Source organism: Gorilla gorilla, chromosome 1 (genome assembly GCF_029281585.2).
Source record: "Gorilla gorilla gorilla isolate KB3781 chromosome 1, NHGRI_mGorGor1-v2.1_pri, whole genome shotgun sequence".
Lineage (NCBI taxonomy): Eukaryota > Metazoa > Chordata > Mammalia > Primates > Hominidae > Gorilla > Gorilla gorilla.
Window position 1 is genome coordinate 25138633 of NC_073224.2, and position 26765 is coordinate 25165397.

At 45.9% G+C, this 26765-nt stretch overlaps 1 protein-coding gene across 5 annotated transcripts in view; it reads left to right on the top strand.

Moving 5' to 3' along the window:
* EDARADD (EDAR associated via death domain) overlaps nt 1-26765 on the top strand; it is a 136224-nt gene that overhangs the window by 45519 nt on the left and 63940 nt on the right. For 4 of the 5 annotated variants that reach the window (XM_055372507.2, XM_055372519.2, XM_055372510.2 and 1 more), the window contains 2 exons: nt 12995-13053; nt 18050-18089. In XM_055372507.2, the coding sequence (XP_055228482.1) occupies nt 12995-13053; nt 18050-18089 (99 nt within the window). Of the gene's footprint in view, nt 1-11674; nt 11774-12994; nt 13054-18049; nt 18090-26765 lie in introns of all 5 variants that reach the window. The other variant, XM_055372525.2, reaches the window with a different exon arrangement.

Consider the following 26765-nt stretch of genomic DNA (forward strand, 5'->3'; position numbering starts at 1 on the left):
GCGGATCCCACCTGTGGGATCCCATCTGTGATTAGAATGGCCTCTAGTTCTGTCTTTATTTTAAAATATTGTGTGTTGGTACCCGAGGTCGGAGTGGAGATTTTTCTCTATTCTCTCACGTGAATCTAAAATCCGTCCCAGACCTCGCTTTCCTGGAGTTCTCTCTCTCCGCTGTCCTATAACCTAGACGGTGACGTCCGTGGGTGTTTCTTGAACACACGAATGAATGATCTATCCCTCAGAGTACACTGGGGCTTTACTTGGTTTTGTTGAGGTTGGAAACACTGAAGAGAGTTACACAGAACCTGATATAACTGTTTAGATAAACGCGTTTCCTATTTCATTTCTTGAGCTTGGGCAGGGGCCGTGTTTGAATGTTCCATCCTTAAATTGTGGCTTCAGCAGTCAAAAGGAGACAGTGTGTCTGCAGGTGGTCAGAAGACTACACCCAACAACTAAGTTGGCATTGTGATGGCTGGGTTTGGGGGCGTTTCTTGGAAACTTCAAAGAAAGATCTACCTTTTTTTTTAAGTGGGGATTGGTAAACATTTTATCAATTGGATGCGGAAAATAAATACATTGTCTAGATATTCTTCCCCATCCCCATACCTATTGTTTGAAAAAACAGAAGGGGAAACAAAGGGAGAAACCCTCCTACCGCCCCATCCCACTCCACTCCTACCCTAGCATCCACCTCCTTTTCTGAGAACTGAATTGACAAGGTGCCAAGGGGTGTTTTAGGCTGGATTTTACTACTAGTGGCCTCAGATCTCATTAAATGATGATTGCAGGGGTGGGGGGTGGGGGAATTCAAAAAGATCTTGAGAGAGATACACTGCATGGAGATAAAATGTAGTCTACTTGGGCTCCCCTAAATCGACAGTACCAGGCAAGATGGGGGCTGGGAAACAGCTCAGCAGTGACCACAGTGTATAAAAAGCTCAGTGGCTGGGTGCAGTGGCTCAGGCCTGTAATGCCAGCACTTTGGGAGGCTGAGGCAAGAGGATTGCTTCAGGCCAGGAGTTTGAGATCAGCCTTGGCAACATAGTGAGACCCTGACTCTACAAAAAATAGAAAACTTAGCCAAATGTGGCAGTGCATACCTATAGTCCCAGCTACTCGGGAGGCTGAGGCAGGAGGATTGCTTGAGTCCAGGAGGTTGAGGCTGCAGTAAGCCACTGCACTCCAGCCTGGGTGGCAGAGCAAAAACCTGTATCTCAAAATAAATAAATAAATAAATAAAAAGCTACAGGTTCCAGATTTCCCAAGATGGTGTTCTTAGTCTGCCCAGCCCAGCCAAAATGGATGTGCACAACCTGGAACAAATGGGCAACATGGAACAAAGGGATTTCGAAATCCCAGAACATGTGGAAGAGTGAGAGGACAGAGGATATGATGATAAGAGGGTGCCATGTGGAAAGAATCTGTCTCTTTGACTTCAAGAGGTAGAACCCAAACCTGTCGGTGAAAACTTTAGAGAGAGATGGATTTGGGCTTCCTACAAAGAGAAAGGAGGCCTCCTAAGGGTGAGACCTCCTCACCAGTTGGCAGAGGATACTGAAGAACATATTCGACCATCTGAAAGATGATCCAAATGTCCATTCCCGCTCTGGGACTCTATTCTGTCTATAAAATGAGCGCTCCTCCATTTAAACACAGGCACGCACACACACCCCAATTTCCCCTTCCTAACATATTGTTTCGTTTCTGCAACCCACAGGAGACACCCCCTTACTCCTATTTCTGTAATGAAACCATAGATGGTGCCCATATCTTGAGCTCGCTTTACCCCAGACCAAGTGACCATACTCTCTCGCCTGATTTCCCACACTCTTCTCCCGCCTGGTGTTTTCACACCATTCTAACGTAGGTTTTCACACCCACTCTTGCCTTCTGGTAAACTATTCTGCAAAAGGTTGCCAGGGCCATCTTTTATTTTATTTTTATTATTATTATTTTTCAAGATGGAGTCTCACTCTGTCACCCAAGCTGGAGTGCAGTGGCGTGATCCCCACTCACTGCAACCTCCGCCTCCCGGGTTCAAGAGATTCTCCTGTCTCAGCCTCCCAAGTAACTGGTATTACAGGTGCACACTACCACGCCTGGCTAATTTTTTGTATTTTTAGGCTGGTCTCGAACTCCTCACCTCAAGTGATCCACCCACCTCGGCCTCCCAGAGTGCTGGGATTACTGGTGTGAACCACTGTGCCCAGCCAGTCGTCTTTTAAAAACAAATCGGATTCTGCCATTTGTCTGTGCTGGCTTTGAATCCGGTGCTGGCTTTCCAACACTCCTACAGATCCTCAGTCCTTGAGGCTTACAGACTCTGTGCAATCAATCCCTACCTATTCCTTCACCTGCCTCACCTGACACCTAGCTTGACCCCTGCTCTCTGCACGCAGCCGTGCTGCCTCCTTTCATTTCCTTGAAGCCTCTTGCACCCTCGTGCCTCCTGGCCTTTGCAAACTTTGTTCCTGTGGCCTGGAAGGCCCCCTGCATTCCAGCCCTCACCCCATCCTCCACCCACCCGTTTCCTTCTACTTAACCTCCAGATTTCAGCTCATAGGTCACCCGGATCCAGCCCGATGTTATACATGCTCAGCAAACTCTGTACCTTTCCTTTCTGGCACCTGTCAGAATTTCTAGCTGTGATTATTTGGCCACTGTGGCTATTTCCAGTATGAAATAAACTCATGGACAGAGGCCATGTCTGTGTGGTAGCTCTCCCTAACACTCAGCATAGTACTCCGCACATAGTAAGCCCTGGGCAAATACCACCTCAGTGAATGAAGGAAGGTTATAAAATTTAACCACAGGCCCTTTAAAGAGTTGGGGGGAAAAAAGCTCTTCCCATATTGGCATTTTAGGAACTTACTCATCGAGTTAGCCGTATTAACTAAGTTTTCTTTGTAAAGTTAAAGTAAGATGTTTGTATATCCACGTGCATATAACAAAAGTATGTATATGATTATAGTATATTATGAGTTAATTGTATTTATTTATTTATTTATTTTTTTTGAGACAGAGTCTCACTCTGTTGCCCAGGCTGGAGTGCAATGATGCGATCTTGGCTCACTGTGACCTCCACCTCCTGGGTTCAAGCAATTCTCCTGCCTTAGCCTCCCAAGTAGCTCGGATTACAGGGGTGTGCCACCACACCTGGCTAATTTTTGTATTTCTTTTTTAGTAGAGACGGGGTTTCACCATGTTGCCCAGGCTGGCCTGGAACCCCTGACCTCAAGTGATCTGACTGCTTCAGCTTCCCAAAGTGCTGGGATTACAGGCGTGAGCCACCACGCCCTGGCCACACCCTGGCCATGAGTTAATTTTAAGTGACTTTTTACATTGAGAAAATTCACAAGACTGTCACAGTCACATGGAAGGAAAACAATGATGGTGGTTACAGTGTAGCTGTCACCCTGTGTCTCTCCCACTGAGAAACAGTCTCACAATGGATGAGCCAGATTTGTCTGTCAAATGTTTGTAAAATCTGTTTGTTCATGATTGTTCATACAGATAGATTTTACAGACAGAAACAAACAACCGGGCTTTGAAGGTCTGGGTCAAAGGTGGCACAATTCCTTGCTTCGTTACAGGAAGGCAAGTGCCGATGGCCACAGAGCATTGCAAAAGAGCACATTCTCCCTTTGTTCTGAGACTCCACACTGCAGGGCTGTTTCCTGGGGGAACCCTGGCCCTGGGCCACCAACTCAAGACAGCCCCAGTGGTGGCACTCACCTCCCACTGCCCCTCCTGTGGGCTTCAATGGGTCCAAGGTGGCAACCTACCCTCCTGTGGCATTGGGGGCAGTACCCAGGACTAAAGGATAAACCACTTCCTGGAGCACTCATATGTGCAAAGCTGGACCAGCCAATTCTTTCTGCAGATACACCAAAGAGAGGGATGGCAATCTGTGGTTTTCCCTTCTCTGCTCCTTCTGCCCTTTCTCTTTCTCCTCCATGTGGGTTTTCCCGATGCTCACTTCATTTCTCTTCCTTTCTTACAACGCCTCTGCTTTGTGAGTTTCCTTCTCTATACCCGAGCATTTTCCCTGAGCTTATCTCTTTGTTTGCTGTCTTCCCTCATCCTCCCCTGCCCTCTTCAGTTTGATCCCCCGTCAGTAGCCTGGCTGACACACTTAATGCTCGGCTGCCCTCCAGAGAAGTTGCTGTAGGGATGTACTTCTGTGATCCTTGCCCCTTTCCCAGCTTGTTCAGCCCCTGCTGTGGGGTCTGAGGTTGACAGAGTAGCCGAGGTCAGGGTGGGGTGCTGAAAAGACAGAGGAAGCTCAATGAAACAGTGTCAGCACCACCACGCAGCAGCACCCCTGCAGCTCTGAGAGCTTCTGGAATCCTGAATATGTCTCAGGACTCCAGAAAAACTTCCTTTTGTTTTTTCTGTCTCGCTCTGCACTCAGGCTGGAGTACAGTGACACGATCTTGGCTCATTGCAACTTCCATCTCCTGGGCTCAAGCAATCCTCCCACCTCAGCCTCCTGAGTAGCTGGGGCCACAGGCTTGTACCACCACACCCGGCTATTTTTTTATTTATTTATTTTTTTATTTTTAGTACAGATGGGGTCTCGCCATATTGCCCAAGTAATCTCCTGAGCTCAAGCAATCTGCCCTCCTTGGCCTCCCAAAGTGCTGGGATTATAGGAGTGAGCCACCACACCCCACCTCCAAGCCTTTTTTATATCCAATAATGACAATAGCAGTCAAAAGAAAAGTTATGGTCTGGGAGCGGTGGCTCACGCCTATAATCCCAGCACTTTAGGAGGCCGAGGGAGGTGGATCACCTGAGGTCAGGAGTTCAAGAACCAGGCTGGCCAACATGGCGAAACTCCATGTCTAATAAAAATACAAAAATTAGCTGGGCACCTGTGATCTCAGCTATATGGGAGGCTGAGGTGGGAGAATCACTTGAACCCAGGAGGCAGAGGTTGCAGTGAGCTGAGATCACACTGCTGCACTCCAGCCTGGGTGACAGAGCAAGACTGTCTCAAAAAAAAAAAAAAAAAAAAAGCTATGGTAGAAAACAACACACAAATAACAAATGAGAAAGAAATTAATCCTGCAATCACACATTCAAATAATTGCCTGTAATTCTTCACTAGAAAGCACAGTGACTGCACTTTTCTGGCTCAGGATGCTTGGGAAGGCCAGGAAGTCCTGACATACTTCCTTGTGTTCTCTGAAAGGACATCTTTAGAGATGTTTGAACTTCCTTTGAGAAACCGTCTCTAGGAAGCATTCACCGCTATCTGATGTCAGAATGTGGCAGTGCAGTCCTCGGCCACCCCTCCAGTGTCTGTTTCGGGTTATGTGCTGAGGATTCTTTCTGGAGAGGCTGTTGCATACCGTATGTGTTTCCCAGCATTCCTGAAGAGGCTCTGATTTGGTAGATGATGGGATTTGAGTCTTTGAGTTGAAGAAGAGTAGATGAGATTTAGGATTTGGAGTGGATGCTGGAATGATTAACGCTTTTGGGGATGTCGAGAGGAGGCAAATAGATTCTGCATGTGGAAAGGAAGGGCAGGGGGCAGAGTGTGAACTGTTACGGGTTGAATTGTGTCCCTCTAAAAAGATATGTTGAAGTCGGAATTCCTAGTACCTCAGAATGTAACTTTCTTCGGAAACAGAGTCTTTCCAGAGGTAACCAAGTCAAAATGAAATCATCAGAGTGGGGTCTAAACCAATGTGATTGGTGCCCATATAAAAAGGGGAAATGGGACACACAGACACTCACCTTCTCAAGAGAGTCTGTCGGGTGGTCAGTGTATGAACCACTTCTATTTTATTTTGACACCAAGTTTCGCTCTTGTTGCCCAGGCTGGAGTGCAGTGGTGCTGTCTCGGCTCACTGCAACCTCCACCTCCCGGGTTCAAGCGATTCTCCTGCTTCAGCTTCCTGAGTAGCTGAGATTACAGGCATCCATCACCATGCCCAGTTAATTTTTGTATTTTTAATAGAGATGGGGTTTTCCCATATTGGTCAGGCTGGTCTCAAACTCCTGACCTCAGGTGATCTGCCCGCCTCGGCCTCCCAAAATACTGGGATTACAGATGTGAGCCACTGTGCCCAGCCCACTTCCATTTTAAATTTTATTTTATTGGCCAGGCGTGGTGGCTCGTGCCTGTAATCCCAGCACTTTGGGAAGCCAGGTGGGTTCAGGAGTTTGAAACCAGCCTGGGTAACATAGTGAGACCCCCTTCTCTACCAAAATAAAAATAAATTAGCCAGATGTGACAGCGTATGTCTGTAGTCCTAGCTACTCAGGAGGAGGTGGGAGGATTGCTTGAGCCCAGGAGGTGGAGGCTGCAGTGAGCTGTGATTAAGCCACTGCACTCCAGCCTGGGTGAGAGTGAAACCGTGTCTCAAAATTTTTATTTTATTTTTTATTATTTTAAATAAGTAGAGATGGGGTCTCACTATGTTGCCCAGGCTGTTCTCAAACATCCTGAACTCAAGCAATCCTCCCACCTTGGCTTCCCAAAGTGCTGGGACTACAGATGTCAGCCACCGCACCTGGCCATGAGGCACTTCTAGAACCTGATTATACTGGAAAACAGGCAGATTATGAAGCCAGAAAGTCCCAGATACAAGTTCTGGCTTTTCCACTTACCACTTACCCTGTGATCTTGGGTACTCAATGTGTGAAAAAGGGGATGCCTAATGCCTTCCTCGGGGTTACTGTAAGGCTTAGCTGAGACTGTGTGTAAGCCATGCCATGCAGAGAAGACACTAGGGAGGCTTTTAAACTTTTCAAACTTTTCTTTTCTTTTCTTTTCTTTTCTCTTTTTTGAGACAGAGTCTTTCTCTGTTGCCCAGGCTGGAGTGCAGTGTTGAGATCTTGGCTCACCGAAATCTCTGCCTCCTGGGTTCAAGCGATTCTCCTGCCTCAGCGTCCCCAGTAGCTGGGATTACAGGCGTGTGCCACCATGCCTGGCTAATTTTTGTATTTTTAGTAGAGATGGGGTTTCACCGTGTTGGCCAGGCTGGTCTCGAACTCCTGACTTCAAGTGATCCACCCGCCTTGGCCTCCCAAAGTGCTGGGATTACGGGCGTGAGCCACCTTTTCGAACTTTTCAAAGTGAGAGCTTTGAAAGCTTTTTTCTTTTCTTTTTTCTTTTTTTGAGACGGAGTCTCGCTCTGTCACCCAGGCTGGAGTGCAGTGGCGCGATCTCGACTCACTGCAACCTCCGCCTCCCGGGCTCACACCATTCTCCTGCCTCAGCCTCCTGAGTAGCTGGGACTACAGGCGCCCGCCACCATGCCCGGCTAATTTTTTGTATTTTTAGTAGAGACGGGGTTTCACCATGTTAGCCAGGATGGTCTCGATCTCCTGACCTCGTGATCTGCCTGCCTCGGCCTCCCAAAGTGCTGGGATTACAGGTGTGAGCCACCGTGCCCAGCCTAGAGCTTTGAAAGTTTAATTGTGAACTTTCAGCTTGGAGGTGCTCTTTGACCCATATTGATACTACTACTCACCACTCATGGACTCTTAAAGCAGGAGGGGGATGCAGAGGTGCTCTGTTCACCTCCTGAGATTTAAGTTAGGGATTTAGGACCCACAGAAAGAAAATGAGGGTGCAGCCCGCCCTGCCTGCTCTCACCCGCAGCCTCTGTGAGCCAGGCCAGGTGCCCTCGCCAGCCCTGATGCATCAGTTCACCAGGTTTCTCTCATGCCTTTTGAGGAACTTTCCAGAATATGCTTGAGGGAGTTAAACCTCATTCTCACTGCCGGCAGAGATATCCCCATCAGTCAGTTACCAGCTAATTTGAGGTGATCTGAGCCTTGTGCAGAGTCACCAACCTGGGGGAGCCCAGGCAGCTTTGGCAGAAAAGCACAGCCTGGCATAAGATGGAAGCCATGAGCAGAGGACAGATCCCGCACTGGCCCTGGCGAAACCACTGGTCTTGTCTCCGCTGGGCTCACATGGCCCCTCTTCTCCTCTGCTCCTCTGCGTGTCCTATCAGATATCAGAGCCTTGCCTGAAGGCTCAGCCTGCTGTTAGGCGGGGGCTGGGAAAAACAAACATTTTAAAGCTTCTAGATAAACGATTTGATTTTACACTTAATAGTATTATAAACATGCAACTCCAAGGCCCTAAGAAAGATCTTAGGGCAACTTTCCACTTCTGAATCAGTCTCAAATAGCCAGGATCTGATCTCCTCCAAATAACTTCCCTGGTACACACTCACATCTGGACCTGTGAGAACAAAAGGAGTCTGCCAGGATCTAAAACAAAGGCCGGGGAGAAGGTGCAGTATCAGATACAGTGCATGGGCGCCACCGTGGGCCTGGGTCAATGAGTGTATTTGGCAGTAACATGTATGTAAGAACTTAATCCACAGCTTGATATAAGGCAAAGGCTGATAAAGTCAGAACCGCAATCAGAAAAATCATAAAAGACCTGACTAGCCTGGGCAATATAGCGAGACCCCGTCTCTACAAAAAACAGAGACAAAATCCCCCATACATTAGCTGGGCATGGTGATGCATGCCTGTGGTCCCAGCTACTTGGGAGGCTGAGGTGGGAGGATCGCTTGTGCTTGGGAGGTTGAGGCTGCAGTAAGCGGTGATCACATCGCAGCACTCCAGCCTGGGTGACACTGTGAGACGCCGTCTCAAAAAAAAAATGTCTGGCGCGGTGGCTCACACCTGTAATCCCAGCACTTTGGGAGGCTGAGGTGGGTGGATCATCTGAAGTCAGGAGTTTGAGACCATCCTGGTCCAACATGGGGAAACCCCATCTCTACTAAAAATGGAAAAACAAATCGGGCATAGTGGTGGGCACCTGTAATCCCAGCTACTCAGGAGGCTGAGGCAGGAGAATCGCTTGAACTCAGGAGGCGGAGATTGGAGTGAGCCGAGATCACGCCACTGCACTCCAGCCTGGGCGACAGAGTGAGACTCCATCTCAAAAAAAAATTAAGTAATTAATTTTTTAAAAAAGACCTGAAAATGCCTCTAATACCTGTTCTAAAAGTAGTGCCTTTCCCAGTTCCCCTCTCGCTTCATTTTTGTGCTTCAGAAAACAAAAAAACCTAAATTCTCTGTGTCTTTCTCATCTTAAGTTCCATTTATTCTGAGATGTCAGACCGAAGCAAGAGACTTTGTGCCTATAAGCCTGTGATGTCTTCTGTCTCTACCTTGTTGGCCTCATAACCCTCCAACACAAGCCCTGGGATCTCACAGAACTCGGTCAGAGTCTGAGGGGTGTTGATTGAAATTCACCCACCCAGGCGGTTCCCAAATCCAGAATAATGGTAGTAAGCTGAGTGTGGGATCCGGAGACCTGGGACTCCTCATGGTGCAGAGGAAGAGCCCGAGGCTTAGAAAGCTTACGTGACTTCTCCAAGGTCACACCTCTAGGCTTGTCCAAGGCCACAGCTCTAGACTTGTTTAAGGCCAGACTGCTAGCTCTTAGTGATGTGCCACTGAGGACCGGTCCTTCCTTGCTTTTAACTGTCCTGTGTGTGTCCTCAATGATCGCTTTCCCAGCGATCTACTGCATTTTCCTCTTCTTTCTTTCTTTCTTTCTTTCTTTCTTTCTTTCTTTCTTTCTTTCTTTCTCTTTTCTTTCCTTCCTTCCTTCCTTCCTTCCCTTCCCTTCCCTTCCCCTTCCTTCCTTCTTTCTTTCTTTCTTTCCTTTTTTCCCCTGCTCATTCTAATTTTCCTGTAGGAAACAGGATTAACTTGTCCTGGACACAGCGGGCATTGTTTGCAGAGGATGGTGTCAGAGCATTTAAAAGCCCCCAGCCTCACCCCACCCCTGGCTCCACACTCCAAACCCATTTACCTGAAATTTCACTGTGTTGATGCTATTAACAAGACACACTCCTGGCAGGATGGCATTTTTAAACCGTATCCTCCAGGTACCCTTTAGTGAAGATGAAATATGTGAGACTAGGCTGTGATAGGAGGAGGTAGAAGGGACTTCGGGCTATTTTGTGGTGGCTTCTACCACCCCCTCCCCAGCTAGGAACCAGCGTGTGAGAAGGATGGGAAGGAAAAACTGGAAAACCGAATGCACGTGTGTCCGGCTGTAAGGACTCATCTGAAGCATCGTCATATGTCACTTAACAACAGGGATACACTGTGAGACATGCATCACTACATGGTTTCGTAGCTGGTGAGTGTCACAGAGTTCACTTACACAAACCTAGATGGTGTAACCTACAACACTCCTGGGCTGTTTGGTACAGCCCATTGCTCCAGGGCTACACACCTGCACAGCATGAGCCCACCCTGAATACAGCAGGCGGTTATAACACAGTGCTATTTGTGTGTCTAAACATATCTCAACATGGAAAAGGTATGGTGAGAAGACGGTGGTCTAATCTTTATGGGACCACCATCATATACATGGTCTGTCCTGTGACTGTATGTTGATGTGTCATGTTCTCTCTCTTCTCTATGGCTGTGCTATTCCCTCTGCCTAGAATGCTTTTCCCTCGCTACCATGTCAACTCATCCTTCCAGACTCAGCCCTCGGGCCCTCTGCAGGCTCTTCTCCCACCCATCCTCTCTCCGGGAGCTCCCCAGGCTGCGAGTGCTCGGTCTGGGTGTCCCCTGGTTGTCCTGCACTGCCACTGCCTTAGCACTGAGGGCTCTGTATCATTACTTGTTGCTTGGGCAGTAAGAGTTCTGCCATCTCAGGGAGGTGTTAGCAACACGATTTGTTTTTCATTTTCTTTCTATCCATTTAAATCCAAATCTGAGTGTGTATTGCACTGGACTGGCAGGAAATTCCACTTCAGTCAGAACTGGGGCTCTGTCCCTTAGGGCCACACAGGAATCTGAGGGGTTCATGTGGTGCTGGGAAAAACTAGGAAAGGACCTCAAATTTGTGGTGCATCAGGGAGGCATTGCTGTCTTATGGTCCTGGCCTGAGAAGTCCCTTGAGGCCCAGCAGCCCTCTGTTTCTGTGCTGGACACAGGGCACAGGTCTCTTTGCTGGGGCTGGGCCGCGGTCCCCGGGGGTTAGGCTGCTCCGTGCTGTCTCTGATGCAGTCTTGCCACCTTCATGCTCTGCAGATGTCTGTATTCTGCTCCATGGGAGGCAATGGCAAAGGCTCTCTCCATTCATCCCCATTTCTCTTCAGTGACTGGAGGCTGTCATAAAACAAAGAGATGTTGCCTTTTCGAAACTTCTTTGGGCATTATCAACACCTGCAGGGCAAAGAAACTGTGGAAAGTTCAGACACATTCTCAGCTGGGAAACACCTAGGAAGAACACACACAAATTATTATCTTGACAAATTGTCCTACTGTGCTTATTTGGATCCCCAAAGGCATTCCCAGGACCTAATTCCTAGTCTGCAATATGTACTTAATGAGGATTTGGATCAAAAGTGAATGCTGACTCTTGGCGGACCCACGACTGCCACTTAGGGTACTGCAGGTTGTGCACTGCACAAATCTGGAGGATCCCACGCAAAAAGATTTGATTATTTATTGAGACAGCTCTCTGGCAGATGTCTTATAAAGCATTTTGGAGATGGGAAACTTTTCTAATTTGTACTAATTAGGTCCTGACTGAGGTCTGTGCCTTTTTCCGTATTTCCCCTTTAAATTCCTTCAATGCGTCAAGTGATAAAGTATCAGAAACAAAATATTGAGAAATCAAGATTATTTTTGATAAAAAACTATGTTTTTTCTTTATTAGTCCACATAAACAACATTCAGAAGATTAAGAAAAATGAGTTGCAGCAAAATAGGAAATCAGGAAAGAAGTAGATTCAGAATGGAGTCATTCCTGCCGAAGGTAGTGTCAAATTCAGTAGGCAAGAGAGTCATTAATGTGATGCCTGCATAGTTTGTGGTTGTTTGTAACTCTGGGTATTTGAAGATATTTATAGGTAACCTGTTCCAAAATATGGTGGGGTTTTTTATGTAGTTACTTTTTATATTTTTAATTAATTAATTTATTTTTTTGAGATGGAGTTTTGCTCTGTCACCCAGGCTGGAGGGCAGTGGTGTGATCTCAGCTCACTGCAACCTCCACCTCCCAGGTTCAAGCGATTCTTCTGCCTCAGCCTCCCGAGTAGCTGGGACTACAGGTGTGCACCACTATGCCAGGCTAATTTTTGTATTTTTAGTAGAGATGGGGTTTCCCTATGTTGGACCAGGCTGATCTTGAACTCCTGACCTCAGGTGATCTGCCCAGCTTGGCCTCCCAAAGTGCTGGGATTACAGGCGTGAGCCACTGCGTCTGGCCTATAGTTTCTTTTTATTAATCTCTTTCTTGATGCAGTCTGAATCTGTTCGTCTTTATTTTGTCTCAACTAATAATTGGAAGTAAGACTTTCAGGCCGGGTGCGGTGTCTCATGCCTGTAATCCCAGTGCTTTGGGAGGCTGAGGTGGGAGGATCTCTTGAGGCCGGAAGCTCAAGGTTGTAGTGAGCTGTGATTGTGCCACTGAGTGTACTCCAGCCTGGGCTACAGAGCAAACCCTATTTCTTTTTTCTTTCTTTCTTTCTTTCTTTCTTTCTTTCTTTCTTTCTTTCTTTCTTTCTTTCTTTCTTTCTTTTTTTTTTTTTTTTGAGACGGAGTCTCACTCTGTGTCCCAGGCTGGAGTGCAGTGGCACTGTGTTGGCTCACTGCAACCTCCGACTCCTGGGCTCAAGTGATTCTCCTGCCTCAGCCTCCTGGGTAGCTGGGATTACAGGCGCCCACCTAATTTTTATTTTTATTTTATTTTATTTTTTAGTAGAGACAGGGTTTTACCATGTTGACCAGGCTGGTCTCGAACTCCTGACCTCAAGTGATCCACCCACCTTGGCCTTCCAAAGTGCTGGGATTACAGCATGAGCTACCTCACCCAGCCAATCCTATTTCTTAAAAAAAAAAAAAAAAAAGAAGTAAGGTTTTCTTCAGCCTAAGTAAAATTACTTGCCTCTGTATAGAGACAGTTATCAAAGGACTCATTTGTGGTTTTAAATTAAAGCAAACCTGCTCTATTTGTTTGTTTTTGTTCTTTTTACAGATCATATGGCAAAGGAACCAGTGGAAGACACAGACCCTAGCACTTTATCCTTTAACATGGTAGGTGACAAATTTTACACTAATGGTGATAATTATTGTTTTGCTTTTTTTCTTTGTTATTTCTTTACGCTTTTATTACTCAGTATTTACATGTGCATCAGAAACCCCAAAGTAAGATTTTTCTAAGAAAAACTGCTTTATCTTGGTATTCTATGTGATAATAATAAACTTTGGGTTTCTCCAGGCTAAAAATGGCATTAGATTCTTTTCTTCTTTTGCTCGTATTGGAGGTGATATTACATTATGTGAGGGCTTTGTCCACTTTCCTGGGTTTTTTAATTTCATTTTTCATTTTTATTTTTTTTTAGACAGAGTCTTGCTCTCTCACCCAGGCTGGAGTGCAGTGGCGCGATCTCAGCTCCCTGCAATCTCTGCCTCCCAGGTTCAAGCGATTCTCCTGCCTCAGCCTCCCAAGTAGCTGGGACCACAGGCATGCGCCACCATGCCTGGCTAATTTTTTTTGTTTTTGGTAGAGTGGGGGTTTCACCATGTTGGCCAGGCTGGTCTTGAACTCCTAACCTCAGGTGATCTGCTACCCTCGGCCTCCCAAAGTGCTGGGATTACAGATGTGAGCCACCGTGCCTGGCCTACTTGCCTGTTTTTAATACTACTGGTCTGGTAATGGAGCAGCCTGGATGCCAGATGGACACATGCTGTTGGATTTACCTCAGTTACAGCGTTTAATTCTAGCAGCTGCCTTCTGAGCCTCATCCTCTCCCCACCCTCCCGTAACCATTCTGAGGCTATTGCTTTAAGGGTATCCAAAGATTTCACATATATTGGTTTTTTAAAATTCATTTTATGGTTTTATTATTATTATCATTTTAATTTCAGATTCCATGGGTACATACGCAGCTTTGTTACGTGGATGCATAGCATAATGGTTAGGTTTGGGCTTCTCATAAATCCATCACCCACATAGTGAACGCTGTACCTAATAGGTAATTTTTCAACCCTGAGCCCTCCTCCCAACCTCCCCCCTTTTGGAGTCCCTAGTGCCTGTTATTTCCATCTTTATGTCCGTGTGTACCCATTCTTTAGCTCCCACTTATAAGTGAGAACATGCAGTATTTGATTTTCTGTTTCTGAGTTATTTCACTTGGGATGATGGCTTCCAGCTGCATCCATGTTGCTGCAAAGGACAGAATTTTGTTCTTTTTTATGGCTGCCATCATTATTTTTCAACCTCCCAAGATCCTCCCAACCATCCCTTGAGATGGTGGGGCAGGTACCCCCATCCTACAGATGCAGAAAGGACAGTTAATGGAAGTGTGCCGCCACCTAGACCGGAGCCCTGTTCTCCTGCCCAGCACTGCTTCTTGCTGAGGGCCAAAGCGGTGCTCTCTGTCAGGCAGCATGTGTGATGGGCATATTGTGTAGGACACATTCCTTCTGTTCCAGATCCTCAGAGGATGGGATCTACCAACTCATGAAAAGTTTTGGTTAACTAATTTAGTTACAGCGACACAGAATACACTTCATATAATTCAACTAAATGTCTTTAAATCTTAGGTGTCTTGAGGACCTGAGGTGTTTGTTTTCCTGTCCTTTAATTACCCCTGGCTTGGTAAATTGTGGACAGTGTAGGGGGTCAAGCTTTGATACCCACTGGAAATTCCTATGAAAAATTCTCAGTCTCTTCTCTCTGATCAAAATGGAACGAAGAACAACTCTGTGGCCATGGCTTATACGTCTCTGGAGTAGCTTGTTACTAAAGCCTTTGGTTTCTATAAAGTGTTATTCAGTTTGCCTTCTTTCCCTTCCCACTGCCCCCACCTTTGACTCTCCAGTTCTCCCTGGTATCCTGCTTACTTCCTGATACCAGGTTTTCTTTCCCTCCCTTGGAGCCATGTCCTTATGCTCACCTTGGGGCTCGGCTACCTCTAATTACTTCTCCATGCTGGGGACAAAGTGATCTTTCCAAAGTGTCCCTCTTAATAGTTTCTTAGGGCTGTTGCAACAAAATACCACAGACTGGGCAGCTTTCACAATAGAAATGTATTTGCTCCTGGTTCTGGAGGCTGGAAGCTTGAAATCAAGGTGTCCTCAGGGCCATTCTCCCTCTGAGACCCATAGGGAAGAATCTTTCCTTGTCTCTTCTAGCTTGTAGTGGTTGCCAGCCATCGTGGAAACTCCTCAGCTTATAGAAGCATCACTCCATTCTCTCACTCGTTAGCACATGACCATCTTCTCCCGGGGTGTTTGTGTCTTGTCTCTTCTTCTCCTTCTCCTTCTCCTTCTTCTTTCTTCTTCTTCTTCCTCTTCTTCTTGTTCTTTTATTTTTTTTTTTTGAGATGGGGTTTCACTCTTGTCGCCCAGGCTGCAGTGCAATATGCAATGGCGTGATCTCGGCTCACTGCAACCTCTGCCTCCCAGGTTCAAGTGATTCTCCTGCCTCAGCCTCCCAAGTAGCTGGGATTACAGGTGCCCACCAACAGGCCTGGCTAATTTTTTTGTATTTTTAGTAGAGACGGGGTTTCACCATATTAGTCAGGCTGGTCTCGCACTCCTGATCTCAGGTGATCCGCCTGCCTTGGCCTCCCAAAGTGCTGGGATTACAGGCGTGAGCCACCGTGCCTGGCCCTTGTCTCTTCTTTTAAAGATACCAGTAATATTGGGTCAAGGGCCTACCCTCCTCATAACTTAACTAATTACCTCTACAACTACCCTATTTCCAAATAAAGTCATATTCTGAGGAACTGGGGGTTAGGACTTCAACACATCTGGTTTGGGAGACAGAATTCAACCCACAATATTCCCGCTGGGTACAGGATTTAGTATATACCCCTTGACATGGGAGATGAGGTCCTCCATGGCCTTACCTCAGCATCCACTGCTCACCTGCTGACCCAGCCCTGTGTAGCTATGTGGTGCTTCTTAATACCCCATGCCCTCTCACCCTCCCAGGGTAGCAATAATGCTGTTCCCTCTGGCAAGGAAAATCTCCCTGCATCTTTACCTAATGAACTCCTGTGCTTTTTCCCATCTCACTTCAAGTGCTCCCCTGATCTACGAAGCCTTACTTGCCTTGGGACCTTCAGGTGCTCCCTTCTCCGTAGCCCAATCCCTATTTGCCATCTCAGAGAATTGTCATTGCCTGCTTGTCTGACTTCTTGCAAGACTGTGTTGACCATCTTCCCTCATGCAAAGTCAGTGCAAGGCAGGTAGCAAGTTTCCCAAGAACCTAGAAGGGCATCCCACCTAAATCCCTTTGCTTATCTTTCTTGGTCTTTCTTAGAAATTGGGTCCATCATTTCTCATCTAATCCCGCCTTCCTCTGTCCACCTCCAACAAACTCTCTGTTTCAGTTCTGTACCTTCAGCTCTTCCAGCCACCTGATCCCTGCTCCTGCCATGCCTGCCACCTGCAACTACTTTGCTGCTTCTTCTGAGTTCATCCAATTCTCAGCCATTCTCTAGGGCTAGCTCCAGCATCATCTTTCTAGGAGCCCTGCACTTGCTCTGGCTTCTGTGTTCTTCCATGCAGACTTTCAGTGGATGTTTACTTAAAACTATGTTACAATCTGGGAATGCACAGATTGTATGTAGTTCCATCTCTGGGAAAACTCAGTCTATCTGAGGAAATAGACAAGTACTGTTTATTTTTATTTATTTATTTTTTTTGAGACCAACTCTTGCTCTGTTGCCCAGGCTGGAGTGCAATGGCACGATCTCAGCTCACTGCAACCTCCGCCTCCCGGGGCAATTCTCGTAACTCAGCCTCCTGAGCAGCTGGGATTACAGGCACGGGCCACCATGCCCAGCTAATTTTTGTATTTTTATTAGAGATGGGGTTTCACCATGTTGGCCAGGCTGGTCTCGAACTTCTGATCTCAGGCGATCTGCCTGCCTCAGCCTTCCAAAGTGCTGGGATTACAGGCGTGAGCCACCGCACCCAGCCTCTTTTTGAAACAGAGTGATAAATGTTCTAGTACAGGTTTGTGTTCCACGGTCTTGGGAGTAGAATGATGAGAACTAATTTGATCTGGGGTAGAACTGTAGGACTATTCTGTGTGATTAATTTTTATTTACTAATTTATTTTTGTTGGGAGAGGTTGGAGGCTTCTAGAAGTTTTGAAACTTTACTGCCCAGCTCCAAAGAAACTCCCAGGAAAGGCATTTAAAACAAAACCCTCAATTCTCCATTTCTTTCTTTCTCTCCTCTCTCGGAGGAAGACATGGGTGGGGAGCTACAGGAAATTGTTGAGGTGTAATTTTGTTCAGGCTGAAGGACAGGGCTGAGTGGAGTTGGGAGCCGAGCAGGGGTTAGGGGACAGGGTTGGGAAATTAGGCTCCTTTTCATTCCTCTCATGGACGTTTTCAGAAATGGCTACATTGTTTAGTCTGAAATAAGTTTCCGGAACTTTAGATATCAGCATGTAAGTATGAATAAATGAAAAGAAATATATGTGATTGTGAGAACATTTGCTATTTTGAATTCCTGTAACAGTATTATTCTCAACTGATGCATTGAGGAACTGTGCTGAATTTTGCATAATTACTGATTTTTAGATCTTTGTGCAGTCAGTAGGGAAGGGATCTTTTGAATCATCCTGTCTCAGTCGACCCGGGCCAGAGCTCTGCAATAGTGAGTACTGCCCAGAACACATGCTTATTGACCCCAGTGACTATTGCAGAAACGGTGAGAAGAAATGCATCTGTCCTCATAATTCATGACAACAAATGCTCCTCAATTGTAAACTGCAGGAGGCTAGCACTGCAGAAAAGAGAGGAAGTGTAGTTTCGTGGTCCAAGCTGTGGAAATTTGGAAGGCTTATTCTGTTTCATGTTCCAGCATTAACCTCTTGTCAACCTTGATTTCATTCCTGTCGACTGAGAATAAACACAATCAATGGATAAGGCCAGTTGATAAGTTTGAAGTTAAACATTTTCAAGTTTTTAATTGAAGTCATAACTTTCCCAAGACAAAGCTTTCTTTTCACTTTGATCTTACATGGCATTTAAAAATAACTCTCCTCTTTTATTGGTTTCTACAGTCAGACAAATATCCCATTCAAGATACGGAACTCCCTAAAGGTATGTACAGTTAAAATAACTACTTGAACGTGTGATTATTTTAATATTGTGAACAAGGCACTAGTCAACCTAATTTTTCGTTATTTAAAATTGTAAAGCAGAAACATGCCCATAGATTAGCTCGTGACTTGTGACATAATTGTCTCAGAAATTAATTTTTTTCTTTTTTTAAATAGTATCTTTTAACCTTGGAATAGAAATGAATTTTCTTATTAAAAACTGTAAATTATTCCATAACAAATTATGCGTTAAATTCCTGTGGTGTTTTTAACAGGCATAAAATGAAGACAGCTGGGACTTTCAGGTTGCAAAGGGAGAGAAATCTAACACTAATTTGTTTAAAAAGCGGGAACTGGCCAGGCGCGGTGGCTCGCACCTGTAATCCCTGGACTTTGGGAGGCCGAGGCAGGTGGATAGCCTGAGGTGTGGTGTGGGCGTGGTGGCAGGCACCTGTAATCCCAGCTACTAAGGAGGCTGAGGCAGGAGAATCGCTTGAACCTGGGAGGCAGAGGTTGCAGTGAGCCAAGATCGCACCACTGCACTCCGGCCTGGGCAACAAACTCCATCTCAAAAAAAAAAAAAAAAAAAAGTGGGAACTTGCTGACTTTGGGGTCTTTGGGCCCTGCTGGATCCAAGCATCTAAATGAGGCTGTCAGGCTGAGTCCATCTCATGGCTCTGTCTTCTTCCATGTTGACTCCATTCTTGGGCAGGATTTCCCCCTGTGGAGGGAAAGATGATTACTAGCGCCTCCTGCTTTAGATGGTGTTCTCAAGGTGGTGGAGGAAGAGGGAGCCTTTCCACCAGCACGGATAGCACAATTTTAGAGATGATTGTGATTGTGGCAGTTCAGATCATGTGGCCATCCTTAAATCAACTATTGTCATCAGGAGGATGGAGGACATTGGCCAGGTCTGAGCCTTGAGATCGGGTCGGGGAGGAGGGTCATGGAGTGGATTTTGCCCAAACCACTGTTCTGTGGCTAGACAAAGGCATGAAGGATGCTTGTTAGGCCCAAAAGCAAACTAAAAAAGCTATCTTTGATAACCCATACACTTATGCTTTAGGCATGGTGCAGACCATAGGGGTGGCTAGACCCTAGCCTTCCATAACCTCTCCTGCTGGGTGGTCAGCAGGGCTATGTTCCTTTATTATTATTATTATTTTTTGAGACAGAGTTTCACTCTTGTTGCCCAAGCTGGAGTGCAATGGCTCAATCTTGGCTCACTGCAACCTCTGCCTCCCGGGTTCAAGCGATTCTCCTCCCTCAGCCTTCCAAGTAGCTGGGATTACAGGTGCCTGCCACCACACCCGGCTAATTTTGTATTTTTAGTAGAGGCAGGGTTTCACCATGTTGGTCAGGCTGGTCTTGAACTCCTGACCTCAGATGATCCACCTGCCTTGGCCTCCCAAAGAGCTGGGATTACAGGCATGAGCCACCCACTGCACCTGGGCCCTGTGTTCCTTTATGGAGGCCAAGTTGCAGGTTGTCACAGTGGTGCCTCTACCTTGTAGTCTGCTGACGATCCAGAGACGAGGGATGGGATGGGGTGAAGTTGGGGACAATCAGATCTGACTAGTTTCAGAGATGGCAGGGACACCTGGCATCCTGGTCACCATGGAGGGGTACGCGTGCCCAGCACGCACTAACGTGGGTCTCCCCAGCAGTTCTCATGGTAGTGGATAATCGTAGACAGATCCCCAGGGCCAACCTGTCCAGAGTTTGGCCAAAGCTCTCCTCCTCTTCTCCCCCTACTATCCTAGACCCTTCTCCCTGCTCCCTGAAACGACACCATTAGAGTGTCCTTTCTTTTCTGTCCAAAAAGGCTGTGAGTGGCCTCAGCAAGTGGCTTCAGGTCTCAGGGTCTCTGTTTCCTCCTCAGCACAGCGGGGAGGACAAGGTTACCGTCCACTTCCCAGGGTGCTGGTGAGAATTCAATGAAATAAATCGAGAATGGTGCCTGGCACTTGTGAACACCAGACAGGGGTGCAGGGAAATCCAGCCAAAGAAGTGTGAAAAATCAAGCTTAAAATCAAGCCTTCAGTCAGGATGGCAAAGTGAAACTGTCTTAGAAAAAGACGGAGCTGTAATGGCCCTATCATTGAATGTCGTGGTGCCATCAGGCTCAATATCTTTTTTTGTCACTCTTAAGTGTGATTTCCTGTTTTGAAAGAAAAAGATTGTTGCTTAGCAACCTGATACTACAGTAATTGTATTACCAGATTTCTCCTAGAATTTGAGTTCTACAAAAATCTTAATGAATTTATAAGTAACGTGAATGTGAAAACCATACCCTAGGTCTTCCCTTTGTCCTTATTCGTGCTGAATAGTATTTTTTTCTTAGATCAAGGAACAGATTGGAGTGAACATTATTATTAAGTGCATAATTTCTTATCTCCAAATGAATACATCATTTTATATGTAAATGAACCATGTCTAGAAGTTTAAAAACTTACTCCTACATTTGCGCTCAACAATATAACAACTTGATGTCTGCTAGCATTTTTCTTTGATGTCACTAGTGGGACCAATACTATCATTAGACATTGTGGTAATTTTCTCATTAAAGTTGTTTATGGCTGGGTGCCATGGCTCACACTTGACTCCAGGAGTTCAAGACCAGCCTGGGCAACATGGCGAAACCCTGTCTCTACAAAAATATATAAAAAATTAGCCTGGCGTGGTGACATGTGCCTGTAATCCCAGCTACCAGGGAAGCTGGGGTGGGAGGATCACCTGAGCCTGGGAGGTTGAGGCTGCAGTGAGGCATGAACTTCCTGGGCTACACCCCAGCCTGGGTAACAGAATGAGACCCTGTCTCAAAAATAAATAAATAAATAAATAAGTTGTTTTCAGGGAAAGAAAAATCCACGTGAATTAACGAAGAGACTGATTTATAGACTTAAAAGCAATTGTAATTTAATTCTATAAAGGAAAGGCTAGGATGCCAACGTTTAAGTGAGTTTTAAGGAGGCCAGCTTTATTTACTAGAAGCATCATTTGTAATTAGCGTTAAGAGTTTCACAAAATCTCTTACATACTGCTAACATATTCCTACTTCATTCACAGAGAGTATAAACCTTTAACAGTGGCCAGAATAGATTGGTTTTGAATAATGTGGTTTTAATAATCAGCTGTGGAAATCTAGTGTAATTTCATTTGTCAGCATCTGTTTTTGAGGTGAAATGAGTTGATATAAATTATATCTGTTTTCTCATTGGGCATAAATGCAGAACTTCCACCTCAAGCAGCCACCCCCTGATTTTACAGTTTTTGGGGGTTCATTTGGTTTGGTGCTCTTTTCTGATGGCTGTTCTGTGAGTCTGCGGATACTAAGAACTGGTGAGATTGAGGTTTATTTTCCATCACGTGATTCCCAGTATCTCGCAGAAGCTGCTGCTTGATTGTTCTGAAGAAAATGTGACTGTTCACATTTTCGAGAGAAAAATGTGTTTGGAAAAGGAATTTTGATTTTTGAGCCACTATTCGTAATGGAAGAAAATTACACTTAAATACACGAATCTAACAAGATTTTATCATCTTCATTTTCTCTCGTGTCCCTGCTCTTTTCTTTGATTATTCAAAAAAATGTTATAGTGTATTTAGAAGTTAAAGAGAAGTAAGGTAGACTTTTTTTTTCTCTTCTTTTCTTTTTTTCTTTTTTCTTTTTGAGATGGATTCTCGCTCTGTCGCCCAGGCTGGAGTGCAGTGGTGCGATCTCGGCTCACTGCAAGCTCTGCCTCCCAAGTTCACGCCATTCTCCTGCCTCAGCCTCCTGAATAGCTGGGACCATAGGCGCCCACCACCACGCCCAGCTAATTTTTTGTATTTTTAGTAAAGACGGGGTTTCACCGTGTTAGCCAGGATGGTCTCTATCTCCTGACTTCATGATCCACCTGCCTCGGCCTCCGAAAGTGCTGGGATTACAGGCGTGAGCCACCGCGCCCGGCCTCTTTTCTTTTTTTCTGAGTCTTGCTCTGTCACCCAGGCTAGAGTGCAGTGGCATGATCTCGACTCACTGCAACCTTTGCCTCCCAGGCTCAAGCAATTCTCTCACTTCAGCCTCCTGAGTAGCTGGGACTACAGGCGCCCAGCACCACACCCAGCTAATTTTTGTATTTTTAGTAGAAATGGGGTTTCACCATGTTGGCCAGGCTGGTCTTGAACTCCTGACCTCAAGCGATCCATCCACCTTGGCCTCCTAAAGTGTTGGGATTACAGGCGTGAGCCACTGCACCCAGCCAAAGTAAGGTAGACTAATGCTACCTTAAGAAGTCTGAGGAACTTGAACTTAAATATAGATGCTGTTTGGGGGTGCCTTTTAGAACAACGTGTTAATTAAATGTAGAAGTAGTTCAGTTTGAACACGTGAAGAGAAAACAAACAAGTACTAGGAAATCACTAAATAATTCAAAAGTAGAAAGGTCTGTCCTAAAACTAGGAAGCCAATATGTTGTATTTGATATGATTTCCTACCTCACGGATTGATAATGATGCCATGTGAAGAGTTGTCTCTGTTCTCACGGGAAACTCCTCATCCTCCCACCTGTGTGGTTTGCTCTGTGTTCTCATCCCGCTTGTTCAATAAATACACTCCCCGCCCCCGCTCCCCAAGCCTTGACAGAGACCCTCTTGGGAATCTTCTGTTAGATTAAACTAAAAATCAACCTGCCCTCCCCTCCCAGTTATGGCAAGAATACAATGGTAACAACTCTCCAAAACATTTTTTAATCTTTTGTGCATAAGAGGATAGAGGGGAGGGAGAGGACTATGACCATGGGAGCATTTGGAAAACCACCTGAGAAAAGTCACTATTAAATTCAAGTTCTTTGCCAGTGTTTCAAGAGGCCGAGGCAGGAGGACCACTTGAGACTAGGAGTTTCAGACCAGCCTGAGCAACATAGTGAGACTCCTATCTCTCCAAAAAAAAAAAAAAAAGTTAATTAGCTGAGTGTAGTGGTGCACACCTGTAGTCCCAGCTATGTGGGAGGCTTAGGCTGGAGGATCGTTTGAACCTGGGAGTTCGAGGCTGCAGTGAGCTATAGCTATAATTGCACCACTGCACTATAGCGTGGGCAACAGTGAGCCCCCATCTCAACAAAAACAAAACTAAAACAAAACAAAAAACTCAACTTCTTGTATTGGGAAAAAAGCACTTTAAAGAAATCTGGGTTAATAATTTTGACATTGTGGGGATGACTGTGACTGAAGTCACACGCCTATTACGTTGGGCTGTGACGAATGACACTTCAGTGTGCATCAGAATGTGGGGATGCTTGTCAACAACGCAGACTTCTGGGCCCCTGGAGATTCCAACTAAGGCGGTCTGGGGGAGAGCTCAGCACTCTGACTGACAGGCAGGAGAGCTGAGAGCGAGGCAAGCCTGGGTCAGATGGGGACCGCTCTAGCTGTAAAAAGATAACATACACAGCCTCAGGCAAAGACCACACTTTTAGCTTCAGTTTCCCAGATAATACTATTATGAAAAGAAAGTCTTTTATTCCAGTCAGAATTGTGTGTGAGACAATGAATATACATGGTCCCTTGTTTGAACCAATCTAGCAGCTCAGCGCATAATAGGTGAATGAATGCTAATGCATGGACGGTGACTCACGCCTGTAATCCCAGCACTTTGGGAGGCCAAGGCGGGTGGATTACTTGAGGCCAGGAGTTCCAGACCAGCCTGGTCAACATGGCGATACCCCGTCTCTACTAAAAATACAAAAATAAAATTAGTCAGGTGTGGTGGTGGCACGCACCTGTAATCCCAGATACTGGAGTGGCTGAGGCATGAGAATCGCTTGAACCTGGGAGGCAGAGATTGCAGAGAGCTGAGATCATGCCACTGTACTCCACCCTGGACAACAAAGTGAGACTCTGTTTCAAAATAAATAAATACATAAAATAAAAAGACTGCTAATGAAGGTAAAAATCAAATGGCTTAATCAATCAATCCCTCACTTCATCCTGACTTTTCAACCCTGAGTTAAATGGTTCTGTATTTAAGGCTAAATAACTTTAAACATTTACATGGTGCTAAAATTTCTGTTATAATATATTTCTGCCAACTTTAAAGTTTAGAGTATGGCCTTGAATTCTGTGACTAAAGATTAGAATCTGATGGAACAAAATCAGTTTTTAAGCTATTTTGTACCATCTTCACCACAGGTGGGAAAACTGTGAAGTTAACACAACTTTGGAATGGAAGTTGCTTCCTAGCAATTCATATGGAAAGATGTTAAATGTTTAACATGAATTTCAAGTTCCTTTGCTTTTCACTGGCAACCTGAACTTGAACAAGAGAACCAAAATGGTTTAGGTTTGACCTTTAGGAGGGTGAGCTGTTGGGACAAGTATAATCCCACTCTCTACTGTCTGAAAGGCTTAGTAAAATGACAGACGAATGAACACACTGGAATTTGATATCACGTTGTTAATCAGGGGAGAATTTTTTTTTTTGAGATGGAGTCTTGCTGTGTCACCTAGGCTGGAGTGCAGTGGCACGGTCTCAGCTCACTGCACTCCTGAGTTCAAGCAATTCTCCTGCCTCAGCCTCCCAAGTAGCTGAGATTACAGGCACCCGCCACCACACCAAGTTAATTTTTGTATTTTTAGTAGAGACGTGGTTTCACCATGTTGGCCAGGCTGGTCTCGAACCCCTGACCTCAGGTGATCCACCTGCCTTGGCCTCCCAAAGTGCTGGGATTACAGGTGTGAGCCACCATGCCCTGCCAGGGGAGAATGTGTTTTGATTGTCTCCTCTTCACCCCATTGGTGAGGGAGGGATTCCATCTTAGGGTTACAGGGATGGCCAAACACATGACACTCAACACTTAACAGATGAGATCGACAGGAATTTATGAGTCATGTATACTCAGTCCAGGAGGGGAGGACACTGCGTGTCATGCAGGGCCACATGGGGGTTGCACTTAGGAGCAGAGCAAACAACCAGGGGCTGTCAGACAGGCTTTATGGTATTAAGCAAGTGGGGTGCCTCCTGGTTGTCAGGGAGGATGTGATTGGCTTGTTTGAGTAAGTCCATGGAATCAGGGGAAATGAAGCCCATTACAAAAAGAGAACAAGGACTGTGCGTGGTCCCCTTGGTAAGGGGCGTTGTTTGGCTAGGGGACTTTGGCCATGGGAGCAGAGTGGGAAGGAGACTTGTGGTTAGGCCATTCAAGACCTTCCCAGTTCTTTTTTTTTTTTTTTTTTTTGAGATAGAGTCTCACTCTGTCGCCCAGGCTTGGGTGCAGTGGCTCAATCTTGGCTCACTGCAACCTCTGCCTCCCAAGTTCAAGCCATTCTCCTGCCTCAGCCTCCTGTGTAGCTGGGATTACAGATGCCCGCCACCACGCCTGGCTAAGTTTTGTATTTTTAGTAAAGATGGGGTTTCACCATGTTAACCTAATCTCTAACTGGTCTCTAACTCCTGACCTCAGGTGATCCACCCGCATTGGCCTCCCAAAGTGCTGGGATTACAGGTGTGAGCCCTTCCCAGTTCTACCAATGTCAAGGCAGCACATAAATTGAGTCTCAGTGTTAGGTCTTATACAACAGTTCACCCCTAGATGCCATGGCATAAATTTAAACCTTGATGATGGCTGAGACTTCTAGGGAATAGAAGTGCCCCACTAAGAAGCAAGGAAGGCACTTGACCAGGAGGGAAAGGGCCACATGGTGAGATGGTCATCAAAAACAGGAACTTTAGAGGTGTCCCCCTGATGGCCAGTAAAGGCAGTTGAGGAACCCGTGTGGCATTGGTGTAGGGAGTACATGTCCCCAGAGGTTGTGGATTTAGATTCATTAAGGCATGTGGCAATAGTGACACCCAGTAACTTACATAGGAGTTTCTTGAAGATTTCATTATGCCTCTCAATCGAACTTGCTGCCTGATATGAGAGGGGAGGTGGAAGTTTCATTGAATGGCTTAAGAGCCTGGCATTGTATGTTCTCAGAAGAGAAATGAGTGTCTTGCTCACTGTCAGTAATAAGTGGGACTCCAAAGGAGACTGGAAATGTTCTGCTGAAGCCTTGTATTGTGGCCTTGCTGTACATAGAGACATCTGTTTCTTTATTTATAGTTTGGGTGTATTTGAGGCAAGAGATTCTGAGAGTTCTTTACCACAAAGGGTGCGACTCTTAGGCAATGGTCCAAAAATTTATAAAAACTGTGCAGATGGGGCGATTTGTTGGCCAGGACATCCAGCAATAAGATGACTGCCTGAAGTTTGGCCAGTTTTGCTAATCTTGGGTCCTTCCTTTATCCTGGTTAAGGGATGGAAAGCAGCAACTGTCTACTGAGCTTCATCGTGTATGATGGGGGTGATGTCATCTGTAAAGTCTACAAATTCCCATTGCTCTTCACTCAGTTGCTTTGAAGGGGCTCCCCAGATAACCTAGGAGTCTGCAAGAGGGGTGACTTTTTCCAGCACCATGGGCTCTGGTGAGGGATGGGGGAAGCCACCCCTTCCTGCAGATGGAATATGCCAGAGTGCCCGGGTTTAGCTCCATCCTGTATCAAGGAGGCCTTAGTAACCATGCGGAGCTTCCAGGATTTTGCTTCCATGACCCAAGGCATAATGGACAGCGCAGTATGGAGGGTCACAGCTAGCGTTTAATGACAGCCTCTATTTCCAAGAGAGCCCAGTATGCAGCTAGCAGTTGCTGCTCTAATAAT